At 32.5% G+C, this 23,475-nt stretch overlaps 1 protein-coding gene across 5 annotated transcripts in view; it reads left to right on the top strand.

Moving 5' to 3' along the window:
* Positions 1–23,475, top strand: part of FAM126B (family with sequence similarity 126 member B) — a 63,509-nt gene that overhangs the window by 11,042 nt on the left and 28,992 nt on the right. For 4 of the 5 annotated variants that reach the window (XM_014563682.2, XM_014563681.2, XM_014563683.2 and 1 more), the window contains exons 3-5: positions 9,984–10,081; positions 18,037–18,115; positions 18,827–18,928. In XM_014563682.2, coding sequence (XP_014419168.1) covers positions 18,065–18,115; positions 18,827–18,928 — 153 coding nt within the window. In that variant the 5' untranslated portion in view covers positions 9,984–10,081; positions 18,037–18,064. Of the gene's footprint in view, positions 1–9,983; positions 10,082–18,036; positions 18,116–18,826; positions 18,929–19,678; positions 19,735–23,475 lie in introns of those variants that run through there. The other variant, XM_032480075.1, reaches the window with a different exon arrangement.

The raw sequence follows: 23,475 nt of genomic DNA on the forward strand, positions 1-23,475 counted from the left end.
CTGCTACTAATATCACAAAAAGTGGCAAGACATTAGGAGCCTTGACTGAAGAACACGAACAACAACATGATCTTCCTCTCCCAAAATGAACCTCACCCGATCAAATATCTGTACCCAGCCACAATTTTATAAGAACTACCGAGGACAGAGGAAAGTATGACATCACCATGAGGGTGCAGTCAGCAAAATCCAGACATGAGGGAAATGCTGAATACAAGCATACCTTGGAGACGTTGAGCGTTTGGCTCCAGACCACCACAATAAAGTGAATTTTGCAATAAAGCAAGTCATAAATTTTTTTTGTTTCCCAATGCATATAAAATCTGTGTTTACACTAGATTGTAGTCTATTAAGTATTCAATAGCATTATATCTTTTAAAAAAAAGTATATACCTTAATTTAAAATTACTTTATTGCTAAAATGTGCCAGAACAATTACAATAGTACCATCAAAGACCACTGATCACATGTCACTATAACAAATATAATAATGAAAAATTTTGAAATATTGTAAGAATTACACAAATATAACACAGAGACACAAAGTTAAGTAAATGTTGTTGGAAAAATGATGCCAATAGACTTGCTCAGTGCAGGGTTGCCACAAACTTTTGTGAAAAATGCAGTATCTGTGAAGTGCAATAAAGTGAGATGATAAAATGAGGTATGCCTTTCCTCAACAAGCAGTGTTGTTTCATATTGATGTAAATAACTGTTTCTTCAATTAAAAAAAAACTACCACACACATCCCTGTAGAGTAAAAGAGATTTAAGAAACACATCGGCTAATTCTGATGTATAACCCTATTTGAATCCTGTGTTTTAAAAAATTGTCACAACTGTAAATGTGAACACTGACTGGATATTTGATTGTGTTAAGGAATTATTGCTAAATTTCTTTAAATGTGATGATAATTTTGGTTATGTTGAAAAAAAGTTATCTTTTAGCAATATATATTAAAATTTTTACCATTAAGATGATATCCTGGATTTGCATCAAAATAATTGAGTGAGGGTAGTGGGAGAATGTAATGAAAATAGACTGGCTATGAATTCATAATTTTTGAAGTTCAGTGATGGGTACATGGAGCTTCATTGTACTATTTTCTCTACATATGCATATACTTAATTTTTTTAAAGGGACGTATTGACAAGCTATTGTAGTTGTGAATTCAGTAGAAGAACATGTTTATAGGGAAGATTCCTATGTGGTGAAATTACACTAGACTGTTTTTCAGAAGGATTTAGTTTTATTCACCCTCTTTTAGAATAAATTCCTTGCTCTTTTCTGGGAGTAGAAAAGCAGACTAAGGAAGAAAAGATGAAGTAAACAGAAAGATTAGTTACTTATACCTTACCTTGATTATTATTATTATCCAAATATCCATGTAAGTAATTTTGTTGATACTTCAAAAATTCTTCCTTATTGCTAAAGATCTTTGTCCTGTAGCTTCCTTGTTGAAGGCAAATTTGTCTCTATTCCAGTTACCAGTTTCTTACTCTTTCCTTGGCTCCTGTGTATTCCAAGGAGCCTCCATCTTCCTGTGGTCAGCCTGTCTTGGCAGTGTTCTCTCTCTTCCACGTGACCCCTATCTGATCCATGATAAGCATTTGTGCTGTCTTCACTGACACACTCTGGGAGTGCTCATTCCAACGTATCAGTAAGCTCTTTTTACTGTGACGTTGTTGGGTAGCTAGCTAGCTAGTTTCATGCCCTTCAGATTTCTTAAATGTGAATTACATCAGTCTAATGTATCCTTCAAGCTGATGATGATGTGTATTAAAATTTCTGAGTAATATCCCTGAAGTTCTTTCTTATTAGACATGGGTCAGGAAATAATACCATCTGTATTTACTCTTTGGACGATGGGACTCATGACATTTCAATGACCCTTGCTGAAATATCCTCCTCTGTTCCCCAGTAACTTCTGACTCTTTTTTACTTTGACTTAACTTTGATTAAAATTTGTAGAAAAGGATTGAGACTACCTTTTTTGCAAATACTGTATTGAATCTCTCACATCTTGTTATCTTTAGTTTTTAGAAGTTTCATTATATCATATCTAGGGGGTGTTTTTGTTTTGATAGGAGGGTTTTTATTTTGCTTGGTGTTCTCTGAGATTCATGGATCTTTGCTTTGATGTCTTTCATTGTTTTTAGAAAATTCCCAACCATTTTCCCTTCATGTCTTTTATCTTGTTTTCTCTCTTTCTGAGTCTTCAAATAAAACTGTCAGACAATTTTGATACTGTCCTACAACTCTTGGATGATCTTTAAATTTTTTCCACTCTTATTTCTCTTCATGTTTCAGGATTGATCATTTCTTTTGATTTATTTATAAGTTTACCAGTTTTTTCCTGAACTGTGTTGGAGTCTACTGATGAGCCTTTCCTTAGGAATTCTTTCTCTCTGACTTTGTGTTCGTTGGTTGGTTGGTTTTTAATTTCTATCGTTTCCATTTGACTCTTATAGTTTCCAACTGTCTACTGTAATTATCCATCTATTCATGGATGTTCCAGCTCTTTCACTAGACCCTTTAATATATTATCATAATTATTCTGAAGTCCATGTCTGGTTAGTTCCAACATCTGGGTCATTTCTTAGCCTGGTCCTGTTTATGCTTTATTGATGTTGGTTGTTTTGGGATCTTGAAATTTTTTATTGAATGCCAGACATTGTGTGTAGAGCAGTAGAGACTGAAGTTAATTCTATTTATGCCTGAAAATGAGCACACTTCTGATCTGTCATCAGTGAGTGTGAAGTTGTCAAACTAGTCAAGAGTTGAGCTAGGTTTGGATTTGTTGCTACTATCATTACCTTCAGTGCACTTCAGGCTTCACATTTTCTAGTGACAGGTTGCTATTGCTTTGTGTTAGGGTGAGGATTTAGTTCTCAGAGGGTTTTTCTCAGTGTTCATGCTTTACCCGCAACTTTTAGCCATCCCTGTCCATCTATGTCATAGAAGGGTCTCTCTCCACACTTTTGTGTGTGTGGAATGGGTTTTTTTAACTTCAAATTCCATTTTAAAAATAGATTCAAGACAATTCACATTATCCATTTCTTCTTAAATGAAGTTTGATAATATGTTTCAAGAAATTTGTTCATGTCAACTAAGTTGTTGAACGTATTATAGGCATAAAATCTTAATAAAGTTTCCTTATTTTATCTTAATGTATGTAGAAAAGAATAATAAGAAAAAATGAGAAAAAAATCACATATTTATCCAATTCTAATTCTCTTTAATCCTTTGTGTAAATCCGTATTTCTAGGTGGTGTCCTTTTTCTTCTCCTCAGAGAGCATCCAGTATCATTTATGTAGCGCAAGTCTACTTTTGTATATCTGGAAAAGTCTTGGTTTTACCTTTGTTTTTGAGAGAGATTTTTGCTCTATAGACCTCTAGCTTGACATATTTTTTTCTTTTAGTGCTTTAAAGATGTTGCTTCATTGTCCTTTCTCTTGCACCTCCTCTGTCATCTTTGTCTTTGTGCCTGTGTACATAATATGTGGTCCGACCCACCCACCCTTGGCTGTTTTAGGTGTTCTCCTTTGTCACTAGTTTTGAACAATTTAATTAAAACTACTTGATATGGTTTTCTTCGTGTTTCTTATGCTTGGGGTTTATTGAACTTCTTGGAACTTAACCAGTAGTTTTCATCCAGTTTGGAAAATTTTTCACCATTGTTTCTTCAAAATGTTTTTGTGTCTTCCTCTTTCCTCTACTTTGGGGAATCCAGTTATACATCTGTCAGGCTGCTTGAAGTTGTCTCACAGCTCACTGATGCTATGTTTAATTCTCTTTTCTCTGCATTTCATTTTGACTAGTTTCTGTTGCTGTATCTTCGAATTCACTGAACTTTTTTCCTACAATGTCTAATGTGCCATTATTCTCATCCAGCGTATTGTCTCCCACATTATAGTTTTTACTTTTAAAAGTTTGAGTTAGGCCTTAAAAATTTTTTTTTCTAAGACTCTACTTAATGTTTTGAATATTATAATTATTGCTTTAACTTCCTTGTCTGCCAATTCTAACATCTGTTAACTTTAGTCAGTTTTGATTAATTGATTTTTCTCTTTATTGTGGATCTTGTTTTTCTGATTGTTTGCATTCTTGGTAATTTTTTTATTGGATGCTTGATACTGTGAGTTTTACCTTGGAATGTGTTGGATGTTTTTGAATTGCTGTAAATATTTTTGAGCTCTGTGCTGAGATGCAGTTAAGTTATTGGAAAACAGTTTGATCCTTTCAGGGTTTCATCAGAAGATTTATTAGGTGGTACTGGAGCTGTGTTCAGTATAGGAATAATTATTCTCCATTATTTAGAAAGGAGCTTTATCTAGTTTACCCAGTTCTCAATCTGATTGGTGAAAATAGGTGGTATTTCTGGTCCTGTGTGAGTTCTGGCACTGCTACTTCTAATTCTTTTGCTGTTTCTTTCCTTGGCTTCTGGTAGTTTCTTCACACACATATATGCTGATCATTTCTCATCTGACTACTAGAGGAGGACCCTCTACAGATATCCAGACTTCTTTCTCTATGCTACTCTCTCCTTTCCTTTACTCTGTTATGGAAACTCTTAACACCTTGGTCTACCTGGACTCAGCTTTACTTCTAACTCAGGCAGTTGGCCAGGTTCTACCTGCTTTTCCCTTCCTTACCCTGCAGCCTGGAAACTCTCTCAAGGAAGGAAATTGGGCAACTTCATTGTTCTTTAGTATCTGTGTCCAGTGTCTTGAAAACCTATGTTTCATAGTTATTTCCATTTTTTGATAATTTCAAGCAAGAGAGTAAATTCAGTTCCTAATACTCTTTCTTGTCCAAAAGTAGAAGGTCTTTCTGTCTTCACACTCTTTCTCTTTTTTTTTAACTTTCTTTTAACATTTTTTATTAATTTATAATCATTTTACAATGTTGTGTCAAATTCCAGTGTTCAGCACAATTTTTCAGTCATTCATGGACATATACACACTCATTGTCACATTTTTTTCTCTGTGAGTTATCATAACATTTTGTGTATATTTCCCTCTGCTATACAGTGTAATCTTGTTTATCTATTCTACAATTTTGAAATCCCAGTCTATCCCTTCCCACCCTCTACCCCCCTGGCAACCACAAGTCTGTATTCTCTGTCTATGAGTCTATTTCTGTCCTATATTTACACTTTGTTTTTGTTTGTTTGTTTGTTTTTGTTTTTTAGATTCCACATATGAGCGATCTCATATGGTATTTTTCTTTCTCTTTCTGGCTTTCTTCACTTAGAATGACATTCTCCAGGAGCATCCATGTTGCTGCAAATGGCATTATGTTGTCAGTTTTTATGGCTGAGTAGTATTTCATTGTATAAATACACCACATCTTCTTTATCCAGTCACCTGTTGGTGGACATTTAGGCTGTTTCCATGTTTTGGCTATTGTAAATAGTGCTGCTATGAACATTGGGGTGCAGGTGTCATCCTGAAGTAGGGTTCCTTCTGGATACAAGCCCAGGAGTGGGATTCCTGGGTCATATGATAAGTCTATTCCTAGTCTTTTGAGGAATCTCCACACTGTTTTCCATAGTGGCTGCACCAAACTGCATTCCCACCAGCAGTGTAGGAGGGTTCCCCTTTCTCCACAGCCTCTCCAGCATTTTTCATTTGTGGATTTTTGAATGACGGCCATTCTGACTGGTGTGAAGTGATACCTCATCGTAGTTTTGACTTTTGGTCAACTAATCTTCGACAAAGGAGGCAAGAATATACAATGGCATAAAAACAGTCTCTTCAGCAAATGGTGTTGGGAAAACTGGACAACAGCATGTAAAACAATGAAGCTAGAACACTCCCTTACACCCTATACAAAAATCAACTCAAAATGGATCAAAGACTTAAACATAAGACAAGATACAATAAACCTCCTAGAGGAAAACATAGGCAAAACATTATCTGACATACATTTCAAAAATTTTCTCCTAGAAGAAATAAAAGCAAGAATAAACAAATGGGACCTAATGAAACTTACAAGCTTTTGCACAGCAAAGGAAACCAGAAATAAAACAAGAAGAAAACCTACGGAATGGGAGAAAATTTTTGCAAATGAAACCGACAAAGGCTTGATCTCCAGAATATATAAGCAGCTCATACGACTCAATAAGAAAAAAATAAACAACCCAATCCAAAAATGGGCAGAAGACCTAAACAAGCAATTCTCCAAGGAAGACATACAAATGATCAAAAGGCACATGAAAAAATGCTCAATATCACTAATTATCAGAGAAATGCAAATCAAAACTACAATGAGGTATCACTTCACACCAGTCAGAATGGCCGTCATTCAAAAATCCACGCTCTTTCTCTTTACCCAGTACAAGGCTCAAGATTGAAGGTAAGGATGGTGTCTGTGGTCCTGGTCCAGCCTCTGTCTTATGCTGGCTTTTTGTGCTAGGACCTGATAGCTTTCTTGCCCCAACCTTCAAGCAGTCACAGATCTCTCCCTAGATATGGGACATATGTATTGCTGACACCTTCTTCTAGTTTTTGGCTTGTCTTTTCATTCTCTTAATTTGTCTTTTGAAGACAGATTTACTACAGTCCAACTTATCTTTTTTGTTGTTGTTATGGTTAGTGCTTTTTGTTTTTGCTTAAAAAATATATGCCTCTTTAGGGATACAAATATGTTTTGCTATGGTTTTTTTGGTTTGTTTTTACTTTCACATTTACATCTGCATTCTGTTTGGAATTTACTTCTGTGAATTGTGTAAGGTTAGAGATCATGATACATTATTTTCCATAGGGGTATCCAATTGACCTAGCATCTTTTATTTAAAAGACTGTCTTTTCCCCACTGCAGTGCAATTTGCCTTTGTCATAAATCAGGTAAATCCTATTTGTGTGTGACTGTTTCTAAGCTCGATGTTTCCACTGGTAAGTTTTAGTTACTATATTTGTATCATTTAATTACTATAGCTTTTAACAGATCTTAATGTTTTGGAGTATAGTCTGCCAATTTTTGTTGTTTTCAATATTGCATTGGCTATTCTTGGCTCCTTGCATTTTCATAGGGATTTCAGAATCAGCTTGTCAATTTTTCTTTAAAAGGAAAGGAGTGAGATTTTGATTAAGATTGCTTTGAAACTAGAAGTCAATTGAGAGAGACTTGTCATTTGTACTATGAGTCTCCAACCTATGAACATGATATATCCTTCAATTTATTTAGACTCTTAAATTCTCTCAAAAATGTTTTCTAGTTTTCAGTGTAGTGGTCTTGTACCTCTTTTGTTAGATTTCTTTCTTTTAGTGCTATTTGAAGTTGTGTTTTAAAAAAACACTGGTTTAGAGAAATAGAATTGATTTTTATTTATTAACCTTATATCTAGAAACCTACATAAATTCACCTATTAATTCTAATAATTAGTCTGTAGAATCTGTTGAATTTTCTTGGTGCATGTTCATATTGTCTGCTAATAATCATATCATCTACATATTGACTTTTTTTCTTTGATTATTAATTTTTTTCTGGTTTATATTCTTGTATCTTTTTCTTCGCTTACTGTACTAGGTAGGCCCTCCAGTACAGTGTTGAATAGTAGTGATAATAGTTATCTCTTCCTTGTTTTCAACCTCAGAGAGTAAGTTTTCAGTATTTTATCATTGACTGTGACACTTGCTCTATACTTTCATTGGATATCCTTTAAGAGTTTTCCAATAGGTTTTATCATGAATGGGTCATTTACCCATTTGGATAATCATATATTTTTCTCCTAGTTAGGCATCTGTTATATACCTAAAATAAATTCTATTTTAATATGTTATACTTACATATAGTGCTAGATTTCATTTGCTAGAACATTGATATTTTTGCATCTGTGTTCATAAGAAAGATTAGTCTGTGATTTTTTTCTTGTAATATGTGCGTTAGTTTTTGACATCAAGTTACATTGGTTCTTGAAAAGAATTAGGAAGTCTGTTATTTTTTTGTTCTCTGGAAGACTTTGTACAAGCTTGGTATTGTTTCCTTCTTAATTGTTTGAAAGAATCCACTGGTGAAACCGTTTGTATTTGAGATTTTCTTTATGGGAAGATTTTTAATAATAGATTGGATTTCCTTAACAGCTATGAGGCTGTTTGGGTATTCTATTTCTTTCATTGTTGATAATTTGTATTTTTCAAGAAATGTGTTCATTTCATGCCAAGCATCACATTTTTGGCATAAAGTTTATCATATTGTCTTATATTTTTGATGTCTAAAAATTTTGTAGTAATTTGTGTTTTCTCTAATCAGGGTTACTAGGGGTTTGTCAATCTTATTAATCTTTTCAAAGAAGCAACTTTAGACTTTGTTGAATTTTTTCTATATTATGTGCTTGTTTTCTGTTTCATTCATTTTCTGTTCTCTTTGGCTTCTTGAGATAGATATCTATCAATAGGTAAAACCATTGATCTTTTTCTGCCTCTCTGCTAATATAGGCAATCTTAGCTTTGCAAAGTACGAGGTTAACTGAAACTCCTATATGCATATAGAAACTATGTCTGCTTTATACATGGAAAGTGAGAACTTCCTACACATGCAATTAAGGCTATAGCCACATCCCACAAGTTTTAATATGTTGTATCTTTCTTAACATTGAGTTCAACATTTATACTAACTTAGGTTTTGATATCTTCCTTGACCCATAGATTATTTAGAAGTATACTTTTAAATTTCCAGTAGTTCGTGTTTTTCTAGGTTTTTATTTAATAACTATTGTTGTTAATGACCTCTAGGTTACTTTTGTTATGGTTTAAGAGTATACTCTGAATATCTTGGTTTTCCTATCATTTGTCCTGGTAGGTTTTCCCGTTGTCTTTTTTTGTTTTGTTTTCTCAAATTGAGAGCCCCATAGTATCTGTATTCTTATCCCTGAAAGACTGTCAGAGATCTCTACAGAGGTTCCCAGCATAGCCTGCCTTCACTCTTTCAAAATCTGGCAGTTGTCTAGGTGGTTCAAAATTCCTAAGGTACAAAAAGAGTTTCCTTGACATGAAGTCCTGTTTCCCGAAGTGTTACCAGTTTCTTGTGCATCTTTCAAGTTTCCCCTCCCACTATAGAACTTCACATTAAATAAAAATCTCATGTGATAGCCCAGAAGTCAGCTGCCATGAGTTGGAGTAGGAGGTCCTGAGACATCTTCGTTTTAAAAAACATTGGAGACTTTACAATGATAATGTAGTTTAACCTAAGAGAATTTTATTGCAGTATTCTTGTATTAAAAAAAACATTTTGTTAATGAACATATTTTAAAATGTTTATTTTCTTTTGGTGTTTTAAATGATTTTAAAGTTGTGATACTGTTTTGAATCAAAGAGGCAGAGCATAGTGCGATCAGCAACTATATGATCATAGTTATTTCTTTATGAGAAAAGTATACTTTTAGCTTTGAAAATGGTTTTCTCTGATCAAAAACTTTCAATACATTTTTGTGCCAAAAATTTTAGTAATAGCATTTTCAGTGTTCTTTATCAAAATGATAAAATTTTCAGTTCTTGAAACTCATCCAAAATTATAATATAGCCGTTGATACTTATTATTTAAGCTTGGTTTTACACTGCATATTAAAATTTTAATGATTCTCGAATGTATGTATGTGTGTGATATCACTAGAATGTGTTTCAAAAGTTGTATTCATAGAATTTGGGACTGGAAAGGATTTATTTTTATAGATTATTCAGGTAAGGCTCAAGAAAATTTAAATAACTTACTCAAAGTCTTACACACAATTAATGGCAAATTTGAAACTGAAACTCAGATTTCTTTTCTCCAAATCTGATATTTTAAAAGTTAGGTTTGATAATGGTGCACAAATACATACTAGTTATTATATAAATTTTAAAAATAATTATAATTTTTAGAAATTAGATAAACTATATTATAAATGTCTTTTCAAAATTGTTCTTTGTCCTTTATATTACTTTCTTTAGACTGTTATCTCTCAATATTTCACAGTTTTTCATTTTCATTTTTTATGCAGTTGGAAAATATTTAAGTCTCAACAAATGAATCCCACACTTGAACTCTGCCGCATTCCTGTGCCACCTCCTCCGTTAGAACACTGATCTTAGAACAGAGGTAAAATTACAAAATTTAACTTTTTAAAGAATAAAGAATGAACTCCCCATATAGTTAGACATGTTATAATTTTTGGTAATTTCTGGTGGTAACTTCTATTTATTAAAGCAATTTTACCTAGGAGACTTGAAATAATCACATTTTAATTATTGTTTTTGAATTTTACTTTTGAAAGTGTTTCCTTTTTAATAGTTGTGTCTTTTAACCTTTTTGTTACCTAAACTTTATATTTTGAATTATTGAATTTACTCAGCATAATGGTATTATCTAGCTATATCTAGATTAGCGCTGTTCATTAGAATTTCTTTGATGATGTTTGGGTTCTAATCTTTGCTATCCAATATGGAAGACACTAGCCACATATAGCTAGTAAGCACTTGAAATGTGGCTAGTGGAACTAAGGAATTGAATCTTTACATGTTATTTTATTTTAGTTAATTAAAATTAACTGGATAGCACAGCTCCAGGTTTTTCCTTAGGGAATTTGGTATTTACAGTAACAGCACTTAAGTGCTTTATTTAAGACTTATACCTTGAAATGTCTTTGTAGTTGTTAACCTAGTTTAAAAATTTGCAGTAGCAAAACCATTTTTTACTATCATATGTTGCCCTAATAATTTGTATACCTTTGTTTATCCAATAATTTTTGTTCATTAGAAACCCTTGAGAGCAGTTATTGTAATCAATTTTGCCCACTGATGTGTTAAACTTATTTAATCTTTTTTTTAAAATTTGACATAGATACTTATATTATCCCCATTTCACAAATGAGGAGTCTGAGGCCACAGATTAGTTAAGTAACTTTTCCAAAGGTACATAGCTTATTGGTCATGGAGCTGGAATTCAGACTCAGGCAGTTTAGAGCCAGAGCCTGTACTCTAACCATTAGGCAGTACTACCTGTTGTATCCTGATTCTCTATGAATTAACAGTCTTAAAAAAAGATGTATGCTTACTATCAGCTAAGACACAATTTCTACCCTTGAAGGTAGTGAAAAGCTTGTTGTACTTACACAAGTACTGTGAATTTGCTTCCTGCAAATAGTTATTGACTGCCTTCAGGTCATGTTCCAGTACTTTATTATTTTGTTCATTGTGTTTTATTGAGGACTTGCTAATAAAGTTGCCATTACCATGGTCACCAATAAATAATCATTCTCTGTGATGTCCTCTTTACTTTGTTTTTATACTCTGGAAGTGAGGCATTATGGGCCTGAATTGATTTGCTTGCTGGAATATCAGCTTGACTTGCTTTTAAATGTAGTTTTTATATACCAGGTGATAGGATGGGTGTACTATCTAGTAGAAGAAATGATTTTCAGAATTCTGCATTGTCTGTATAAATAAAAAGAAAACTTGCAGTGTATTTATAACTGTGTTCATAGCTACCTTCACATACTAAAAGATGCCAAGTCTAGTTAAGGACATGTATTTTAAAAGTTTCTCTGTAACCAGTACTATCCTGTTTTCCACATGAAGGTACTAAAATATATTTAGAGGATTTTAGATTTAGAAAGTAACTTATCATTGTAGAAATCTGAACCAAAGGTTCTAAATGATTTGTCCAAGGTCATATAAGCTATGTGATTCATTGATTTGTTGGTATACATTAAGTACCTGTCATATGTCTAGATGCTGTAAGATACTTATTAGCTTGAGTGCTTAGTGAGCACTCAGATGAGAGCAAAACAGAAAAAGACCCTGTTCTCGCAGAATTTATAATTTGATGGGGAAGCTAGACAGTAGGGAATAAGGTCTAATAAATAAGGAAACAAGGTATAAAATCCAAAGCTCTCAGAAGGAAATGAACCATATTTGTTGGAGTGGAAAATACTGAAGAAGGAAGAAAGGTTTCCTATTTAGATAAAGTGGTCAAGAAAGGCCTGCTGATACTGACAGGATTGGAAAGAGCCATTATTTAAATAGCAGTTGTAGGACGCTATTCTAGGCTGGAACTGCCCATACAGAATCCCTGGGGTGAAGTTGTGCATGAAGCTCTAGAGAAAAAGAAACTGAAAAGAGAATATGGCCAGAGCGTAGAAAACTGGTAGGGCCGAAGTATGAGCTATAAGAAAGGGGCCAGGTTACACTTTTCAACTATAGATTTTATTTTTATTTATTTTTGATTTTTGTTGAATATAATCTCAAACCAACCCTTAAGAGAAGTTTTGGCAGGTTGTGTTGGCAATATTGCAACACATCCAGGAAAAGCTGCTGATTAAATTGGTTATAGAAATGGGTTTAGTGACATTTTGTAATTTATTACACTCTCATTGCTTTTTATTGATTATGGTATTGTCTGACTTTACTATGATTCTTTCAGCAGAAAAGTAACCCTCATACATATATTGAAGTGTTTTTCCAGCTATGAACTTAAATAGATTTGTTTACCAAATCTGAATTCTTTTGAGGAAGTTTGAAGTTTTGTAGAAATTGACTGAAACATCAGGAAAATAAAAGTCACTTACTTGAAAACTAAAAAAAAAAAGGTTTTCTTTTAAAAAATAATGTTTGGTTTTCTTTTTATTTTAAAAGCTGTTAATATTCTTTGTAGAGAATTTGAAAAAGAATTGATTAATTGTATTTATTTTTTCTTGTCCTTTTTTGTAAAGTAGTAAACATTTAAAAAAAATCTAATCTAATCCCTTGTAGTTAGCAAAAAGATAATTTATTAGTTTAAGATTTCTATATTTTTAGGAGAAATTTTAGTTCAAGCCATTTTCAATATTTAAATATTTATCTAAAATATTTAAATTTTAATTAAAACATTTAAAATGTTTAAATGTTTAATGTTTATTTTATGTAACAATAGCTAGTTTGAAAAATGAAAAAGAATCACAATTGCAGCAGGTAAATATAAACTGTTCACCCTTGAACAACACCGGTTTGGACTGTGCAGGTCCACTTATACTTGGATTTTTTTTTTTTTCAGTGAATGCATGCAGTGCTCCACAAGGCATAGTTGGTTGAATCTGCTGATAGGGAGGGCCACCTCTGAGACTTGAGCGTCCTTGGATTTTGGTATCCGCGATGGGTCTGGAACCAATCCTCCGCAGGGATTATACTTAGGAATCAACTTAATTTGAAATATGTTGATCTCTAGGAAGAAAACACAAAATTATACAGACATATAAAAGAAGATTTTTAGTGAAGAGCAATGCCACACTTGACTGAATATTGTGAAGATGTCACTTGGAATTAATTTGTAAATTTAATTCTGACGAGGATAGAGTATGGGAAAGAAACTTACCAGTATAAGTAATATTCAATTGGAAGAATAAAGCAGGCAATAATAAATACATTTTTAGGAAAAAGAATTAATATGGGACTTGTTCTGTTATAAAGTACATTATAAAGCCGTAGTAAGTAAAATATTGTAGCCTGGTACAAAGTTAATGAGAAAATTGGCTCAGAAATAGTTCCAAATATCTGTAAGACTTTTAGAATATGTTAAAATAGTATTTCAAGTTAGAAAAAAAATGTACATGTGAACGATGTATTAGAACAACTGAGAACTGTTGGGAGAAAAACACTGTTAAATCTTAGTTTCATATCACACTCTAAAATAACTTCCAGATTGTTTAAATAGTAAGCTATAAATGTGGTTTTTAACTTTAGAAGATACAACCCTTTACTAAACAGAGTGGTTTTTAAAATACAGTAAAATATACTGTGGTATCTTTTTTGCCTTGTCCCATGCAAATACATTACAGGATTCTGTGTATTAAATTTTTAGTGTTTTGGCAAATAGGTACTCACTTGAATGCTTTGATATCAATTTTTATTGTCCTAGTTTTCAAAGTCAGATCTTATTAATAAATGTAAGAAAGTTAAAGTTTTAATATTTAGATTTACTTATATTTCTATGCTAAGATATTAGCTTTATAAGTAGAGTAGGAAATTACTTTGTTACATGTAATAATCATGATCTTTAAAAATATATGATGGATTATGGTTTTGAGAATTATATATATGGATATGCTATTAATGTTTGTATCCTGTGACCTTAAAGTTTCAAATCCAAGTTTTAGAATTTATACTACAGAAGATAACAACACAGCATAAACATGAGATAGATATTTAGATAACACAATGCTTAAATATGTATAAGGATGTTTATTGCAGCATTTTTTGTTAATAGGGAAGTTGAAAACAAATCTGTTTATTAGAAAATTATTAAACAAATTTAAATTATGGGATTATACTTGCAATTAATTACAACTATTAAAAAGAATAAACTAGAACTCTAGGTCTTTCATATATTTTTGATGAATGAAAAAACACATTATAGAACACAATGTATGATGAACCAATGACTGTATTTAAATTGTATACACACAAACACATATATATATACATATATGAGTATACATAAATACATATGTGAAGAAAAATACATACCAAATGGTTGACTATCTTTGTGGGTAGGGTAGGATAGTTGGGCTAAGCTCCTTTTTTTTTTAACAGGTATGTGCTATTTATAATAAGTACTTTTAAATTACTTAATAATTGAATATCAACTATTAATTCATATTTATAGCTAAGGATATTTGTAGAATTAGAGATAATAGTTGAGGTACAGAGCAGAAATAGCTTTTTAAGTTTCCAATAAATAAAAAACAAATAATTGAATATCTAGCAATGGAGATATAGGAGCTTTTTTTTTTAAAGCTCCTATTTTGTTTATATTGGAAATAAGTCCTTTCTGTTACTGCTACAATGAATTTGTACTTTTCTTCCTTACATGGTAATTTATTTATTGAAAGTATTTACCTCTTCTGGAGTATTTCTCAAAGTGATGTAAAATTCAGTGTATTTTTCCTCTTAATCTTGATGTCCACTGAATTCATTAGTGATGATGAGGTGGTAGAAAGAGATGTTATAGATAATATTAATAAAACAGCCTATTTTGTGTATACTTTCATAAGAGACTTATGAGGAAAGGGGAATATTAAAGGGAGATCAAGATGTTAGAATTTATCCCTAAAAAGTTACTTCCTGAGAAACTAATGTAGGCTTTGCTTTAACTTTTTATACTTTATTTGAAGCTTAATAAAAATGGAATATACTTTATTTATTTTTCAGGTACTTTGTAAATAAAAACTGTTTTTATTATCAATAGCTATTCAGGTTTTTGTTTGTTTGTTTGTTTTTTAATTTCCAGAAACTTAGTAGGAACTCTCAGAGCAAATGCTATTGCAAGCTTGGAATTTTTTTAGTCTTATTACTATTGGGAAATTTGTAGCCATGTCTGAAAGGGCTTTCTCTACACCAGAGCCCGGTGAGCTTTTCAAAAGTTGACTCTTATCCTCAATCACTTTCCATACTTAATGAGGACTAGTAGGTCTTGTTTATACCATCAGCCCATACCTCTCTCTCTACCCTCAACTCTTGCCCGTAGCTGTCTGTGTTCCTAGCCACTTGGATCTTGTTTCAGATTCTACAACCTCCTGTGTTATTGTCTTGCCACAGAACCTTTATATAGGCTGTTCCCTTTTTCTAGAATGTTCTTTTCCTACTCCCCTTAACTCCTATTGATCTTTGATATCTCAACTTTGATATCTCAGAGAAACCTTTTCATTCATTCATCAACATTATATTCCTTTGTTTTACACTTTTGTGTACCTTTCCTTTTTACTCCTTATCTCTTTGCAAAAATGTGTTGTCTTCTCTGCTGGAGAAATGCTCCGTTAAAGTGAGTCTACATCTAGGTTTGTTTACCATTATTATTTCCAACTCCTAGCATAATGACATGTGTACAGTTGGTGCTTAAGAAATAATTATGGAATGGATTGATGAATTTCTAACTGAATCCCTCCTTTTCATTTTGGTCAGTTGCCTCCTTTAGTTCTTTCTGAGAAGCTTCCAGGGGCAACTACTTTAGGATATTTAGACCATTGTTTATAAATGGAACTTATAACATATGATGGAACCACACTTGTTATTTTATTTTTGTAATTAAAAAAATTTAATGAGGTGTAATTTGCATAGAGTAAGATGCACAGTAGTAGTAGTCATAGTTATATGATGGAATCCATCTTTAGGTGAATAACTAGGTTTTGAAGAGGATTTAATACCACTTAACTAATTGGTATTTAAAAGAAAAAGATTCTGACAGTGATTTGAACAATCATCGCAATAAATGTAGGAACCTTACAAAATGACGTTTTTGAAGGGCTTTATTTTTTGGATGTGTAGTTGTGCTCTATTTTGTGAAGTTATTTTTAAGAGTCTCATTTGGTCAAGAGTTTTTAACTTGGGAATCCAAGTCTATTAATGGACTTTAGAGGATCAGTGGATTTCCTGAAATTATTTGCAAGATTGTTCGTGTAGGCATCATATTTATCTTTTTCTGAAGTAAGGACCCATAGTTTTGTTCATATATCAAAGGGGGTCTGTGACTTTTTGCTTCCCCTCACCCCTCGAAAAGGTTAAGAACCATTGTTTTATATCTTATGTATCATGATTTATGTGTAGTGTTTTTCTTTTCTCTTTTTTCCTTTTTTTTTTATAGTTTATTATGGAACATTTCAAACCTGGAATAGTAGAGAGGATAGTGTAATGAAATTTGTGTACTGAATACTCAGTGTCAAGGGGTATCAACTCATGGCCCGTCATATTTTATCTATACCCGTGGCGCTCTCTTCCTATGGCTACTCTCACCCCAATTATTTTAAAGCAGTATTTAAAGAAATATTTCAGTGTGTATCTATAAGAAATAAACACTTTTTAAAAACCTAACTGTAATACTGTATCAGATATAAAAATAACCTATAAAATTCCTTGACTGAATTCCATCCAATCACCAGTCATGTTTAACCTTTTCCAATTGTGTCATGATCTTTTTAATTGTTTGAATCAGAGTCCAAATAAGATTCATACCTGGTTATAGATTTTTTTTTAACATCTCTTAATCTGTAGATTTCCCTGCTGTCTCTTTTTCCTCTTGCAGTTTATCTCTATAAACCCACCAGTCTATCTTAAGAGCATTTGCTACTTGAAAATAAGGGTCATTTCTTACTCCTTTTTGTAGTCCTTGCTTACATAGTACTCGGTATAATGTATTATATGTGGATATTTAGGGAATACGGGGGTGGAATTAGAAAATTTGATGTCTTTTTATTAGATAGAAATTTATTGTGGAATAGGACACACTCGGGATATACTGTCATTTTAATAAAGGCTTTCATTTCAGTTGCTTTGAAGACATTTCCCTCACTGCCCAAGAAGTTCTTTTTTTTCTTTTAGTTACCTTTTGAGCCTTAAATTAAAAACCAAAAACCATTTTTTGTCTGTCTCACTTTAAAAATAATACATGCTTTTTTTTTTTTATAATTCAAAGCCACGTAATTAGACTATCCTTAGTATTTCCCTCAGAGGGAAACTCTTAATAGTTATTTTATATCACTTTTGACGGAATTGTAGTTTACATACTGTTGTACAACTTGCTTTTTCTACTTGGACATTTTTCCGTTTTAGAAAACACATACATCTACCTTCTTCAGCGGCCTTATTTCAAATAGTATATATATGTTTATAAATCAGTTTGCTGAATATATGACCCTTGATTTCTAGTTTTTTTATCTTTGTCATTTATAATCTGTCACATAGTTTGTTCTGTTATGTACAGCTTATTGCAGTTTTGCATATGGTAAAAGCTCCAGGCATAGGTTGTACATTTGTCTTGGGCAATGTGCATTTTGATTTCATTTAGTAAACTGATTTTTTACCACTTTGAAGTATAATTGTTGGGGAAAATAGATTTCAATTGTATCATTAAAAATAGAACTTATTTCTTATAAAGTTTTGTTTTAATTGAACTCTAGTCTAAAAGTAAGCCTCCTTATCTAAAATGTAACTAGATGAGTTTCTCCTTTAGTGAAAGGCACACATTTACCTTTGATAGTTTCTGTAAGTAATGCTGTCCTCAAGTTCAGTTCTTTTTTTCTTTCACAGAGAAAAGAGGAATAGAAGGTAGAAGAAGATGCTGGGATCTGAACGTGGTGTTGTGGAAGAATGGTTATCAGAATTCAAGGTAAATTGGATTGAGGATAAGAATGTCATATGATTCTGTATGTCAGTAATTCAGTATAAATGTGTTCGTAGAGAAACTGAAACAAAAGTTTTAAGATATGAAGTGGAAATGGCAAAATATGAAGTAATATGTTTCTATAATTGTACCTCTTTAAAAAGTCACTAATGTGAATAATGGCAAGAAGATAATATAAAAATGAAACTGGTTGTTAGTATCAATAAAGTGATATAAGAATTTTAAGATATATTCAATAAAAGAGAGGAAGCCAACAAGCTTTAATAAGGCACAGAAATCTGATTTGTGCCTTATGTTTTTACTTCCTGTGATTAAAAATCACCCATTGATTTGATTGAAAGCTATGTAATTTATGAACACTATGGAAATTAGTGCTTTGTGAACATAAGTTATAAGAATTGAAGTATATCCTACACTGTTTTTTTAGACTAGATTAATTTAAGGTGACTCATTTCAGCAAATCTTGGTGTAATGCTGTGATTTCTGGTCATTTTTCATGGTTGAGTAGTTTGAAGAATTGTAAAACATCCTAACTTAATTTACTTTATTAGCTCTCATGGTTATTTCTTATTTTAAATATTTTTTCTTTCCTTAGTTTGTCATTATAAATCTTTTAAAGGGGAACTCATGTGAAATAAAGTTCCTGACTTCCTGAATATTAAATTCACTTTAGTTTTCCTTTGATGTTTATTTTAGGCATTACCTGACACTCAAATCACCAATTATGCAGCAACTTTACACCGGAAAAAAACACTGGTACCAGCCCTCTATAAAGTTATTCAAGATTTGAATAATGAGGTAGGAAAGTTTATAAGAAAAACAATTTCAACATAGTATAATAAAATATGTGTACTAAAATTCATATATGTAAGTTTTGTAGTTTTTCCTCTTTTTTTTTTTTTTTAATCCTTCTTAAGGGACTGAAGAACCTTCTTTCTGCTGTTTTTCATTCTGATAGTTTGCTTTGGCTTTCCCCATGACCTCCTTCTCCATATTTTTTAATGTTTTTAAAAATTTGTTCCTGTGGAGGACAGTATGTTTTGATTCTTGATTTGAGTGACCATAGATTATTTGACCATATAATGACCATAGATTATCAGTAGATTATTTAATTTGAAACCTTTTCTGTTTCCTGTTCTGGAATGTTTTCTTTCCTGGAAGCCAAATTTTAACCATACACTGATTGAGATTTATTTAAGTGTTATTTGCAGTTCTTTTATTAATCACTCTAATCAGTGAACTGAATCATACTGGTAACATGAAATGATGCTGGTAGTAAATCTAGCTTGAAAATGATCAGCGAAAACACTTTTTAGCCTAAATAGTCAAGATCAATAAACTTAGAAAAAGAATTTCCTATTATTCAGCTGTGCAAGAGAAGGGGAAAAATGCAGCTATTGGCTCTATATGTTAACTTATGCAAAATACACACATTATCTTTCCTTTAACACAGTAGTATAACATACAGTTTAATCACCACTGGATTCATGTATGCTTTAAAATGAAAATGAAAGGAACACACAGGAAAGTAGCTTCTTATCTTCCCAGATACAGCCTCCAAGAGTGCCTCTGCTGTGTACTGGAGTGAGTTTGAAGAAGTTCAGGTAATCATCTCCTAACCAGCAGCTTAACTTAAAGTGCATCTTCATTTTTGTCTTATCACTAAAAGCTTGCTTATTGACTTCTCTCTTTCCTATCTCCTAAACTTCGATTGGCTCTCAGTTAGGCTTGCATCTGTTGCTATTTGTAGCAGCAATTGCAGGATTCATTTGCTTCTTTTCCTCTTGCTGTGTATTTATGAATGTTTTATAACTTTAGGTGTGGTAATGGATATATATGCATATCCTTCTTGGTCAGGAGTTTTCAAAATTCTGTGTGAATATTGAATGTCTATTCCCTACCCCTTGTTTTGCACTGTTTTAACATTAAGCTTTGCTTATTAAAATGTATTTGTTTTATGCTTTCTCTTTAGATTGTAAGCTCTTCATGGGCAGTGGTCGTATATTCTGTATTTGTTAATTCCCTAGAATCTAGTATTTTATCATGTGCGTAATGAACACTTAATAAATATAGACTAGAAGAATAGTGACGTACAAAGTGAGATTCTAAAATGCTGTCATTTTCGTTAGGACTCACAAGCGTAAAAATTATTGGCTTCCTTTTTTTCTTCTAGTCTTTGGAAGCTATGACATTAAAATAAGTTATTCACATTACTTTATATTGTCATACTTCATAGTATGAACATGTGAGACTTTGTCAAGGCTAGAAATGGAAAAATTATAATTTGAGAGACGTAAGCTCAAGACCCAGCAGTCATTAGAATCAAGCAGTTGCTACAGCAGGTCTGGTCTTTCCATCCTTACTCCCATCAGGTCATAAGGTTCTAACCATGTGTTCATACTTCAGAAGAACAGAATGTTAAAATTAAGCTCTGTAGAATATCAAAGCAATTCTGGACTCCAGTCCTAGGAGGAGGGCCCTTTTAGTCCTGATTTTGTTACGTTCTGAAATATCATCAGATATATTATTTACTTAATAAGAAATTATTTCAGAAAATTGTCACATGCCATATATAATATTAACTGAAACTTATGACAATCTTACCATTTTACTTTAAATGCCATAAAAATTCTCAAAAAAGTGTATTTCCTAGAAGTTTAATATTACATATCACAGTCCACCTAAACTACAGCTCAAGTTTTAATCTCTAGACCAACATACTGCTTTATTTTTCTCCTTTCCCTCCTTCTAGATTCTTTGGTCACTCTAGCAGTTCTTCCACTTCAAGGAGACTGTAAACTCTCGCCTTTTCATGACTTGATTGCTCTTCCGCCTCCCCTCAAATACCTCACTTCCCTCTTTTCTTAGCCAAATTTTCATGGTCCATCATTACAGTCATTCCCTTGTAAACATTCTTAGCTTCTTTGCATCTCATTCCCTTAATTCATATTCTTTGGGCAAAATATCAACACTGGATAAAACTTAATCATCCATCTGTTTCATGCCTGTACCTGAGTGGCTGAACATGCCTGGAGAAAACACAATCTTGTTGACTTTCTCCATTTTAAATGCAGGACTAAAAATCACAAATGAGCAGATAATATTTCCTTGGTATACTGTCCCCCTGTTCCCCTTATACTTTCTCTTTTCTATCACTCTTAACTGTCCTTCACCCTCATTTTCAGCTTGCTTTCTGTGTCATTATAAAAGAAGAAAATAGTTGGAAACCCTATTTTCCCATTCAAATCTGCCACTCTACCAGCATCTCTGCCCACACTCTCCTCCTGTGTCTGCGGCTCGGTGGGTGGAGTGTCCCAGGTTGCGTCAAAGGCCGTCTCGTCCACATAAGCCTGGATCGCATCTTCGCTAGCCACCTCAAAGCTTGCTCCTGCAGTTGTCCTCTCTCTTTCCTTGGTCATTAATTATTTCCCCCTTTTCTGATGTATGGAATACAGTAAACACCATATTTTATTTTTTAAAAACCTTCTTTGATTTTCCTTCTATTTTACTATCTACCCCATTTTTTCTGTTCTTCTTCCCAGATGAACTTTATAAAGTGTTGCTTATTATTCAGAGCCTCTGTCTAGTTGTCCCCATTTCCTCACCTCCCACTTTTTCTGTAACCCACTCATAAGCGAGTTCGGTCTCCATTATTCCACCCAAACTGCTCTCAGTGCATTCATCATATAGCATGTCTCTTAATAACTATCATGTCAAAACTGTTTGCTAAAGTTTGAGGAAGATGTCAGTTATTCTTAAGCTTTTTTTTTTTAACTAGAAGTTAATGATTTTTAACACCTTTTGGTGTGGGTGATAGCACCATTTAGGGGAAGTCAGAGTCATTTATGATACTGAGAAATTGAGAACATGATGGCATAATGCATATGCTTGGAATTAAAGATTTTTAACAAAGAACATTGTCAGGTTTTTAAGTCTTATTTTGCAGTGGTATCTGATTAAAAATTACTGAATTTCCTGCCACTTCTCCTCCCTCCCTTTTTTTTGTTTTTTAAAACAAAGCAGAGTAATAATTTTGATAACTCTATTTCTTTGCAGTGCTCAATTAAAATATAGTCTTTACATGCCATTGTACCTGCTACTGAGGAAGGGAAGTAAGGTCTTTATAACATAAGCAAATTGTAAGATGGCCAATGAAATTTAGAGAAGGCAATTTTTAAAGTCTTTTACTAAAGAGGAAGGTAGGTTTGAAACATGGATACATATTTTTAATACATAAATTTATAAAAGCAACAATTTTTAATTCCCCTCAGGAGCTGAGTATCATTGACTATAGTTTAAAAAGTTGCCAGCAATTGACTATTTTCAAAAGTTTATTACTTCGTTGTGAGCACTCTTGGAATATACTATTTGTAACTAAACCACCCTCACCTCCTATTCCACCTCCATTCTAGTGTAAGAAATGCGATGTGGTGAGAACATCAGCATGGTGTCAGAAGACCTGAATTTTAATGTCTTCCTCCACCACTAATTTCTGTGACCTTGGGCAAATTGCCTGACTGGTTTAGACTTCAGTGTAAGGGGAGAGTTGGAATGTCTTTTTAAGATTTTAAAGACAATGATAGTGATTTCATATAAAGGACTTAGTAGTTCCTAGGCTAAGATGTATATGTGTGTGTAAATTTTTCTAGCTTTAGAGTTGTTTGTTAAGAGCTAAGCTTAATTCATGTATGTATATTAACTGTACAATCAACAAAGGATTTGTTGACCTTTAATTTACAATTGTGAAAGTAGTGACTTTATTCTGGAGTGTTAGATTATTACAGACATATATAACTATATTCCAGCAGATTTCCAAATGTATATGTATGCATTATTATAATCATTCAGAATAGAGGTAAGTGTATAAATTACTCCTTTTTTTTAAGCTATCGTTAAATTTTAATTTAAACATTATTTTATAGTTTCCTTTTGGTGTTTTATCTGCTTTTAAAAATCATGGCCAGTTTTGTGTAGTCTGCAGTTATTCTACCAAAACCATCGTAAATTAGCAGTACATGTTTAGTAAGGAGAGGAGATTTATTTAAACTACTCATTTTCTTCACTTTTCAAGATTATAAAGTTACTTATAAATCATATTATGTGCTATCATTTGAAAAATTATCCAGTTAAACATTGGAAAAGCTATTTCTCTGTATTTACACTTTCCTCCTTTTCGGAATCTTTCCAATAAATGTAATTAGTACAAGTTAAGTCAGTCTTAAAAGTAATCTGTTTTACTTATATATATTTAAAATATCAGTTAGCGTTTTGGATGTCTAACTATTATGTATTGCAAAATCCTTTTCTCTACAGAGTGGTATATAATGTGTTTAAATCATAGTCTA

This window comes from Camelus ferus, chromosome 5 (assembly GCF_009834535.1).
Source record: "Camelus ferus isolate YT-003-E chromosome 5, BCGSAC_Cfer_1.0, whole genome shotgun sequence".
Classification (NCBI taxonomy): domain Eukaryota; kingdom Metazoa; phylum Chordata; class Mammalia; order Artiodactyla; family Camelidae; genus Camelus; species Camelus ferus.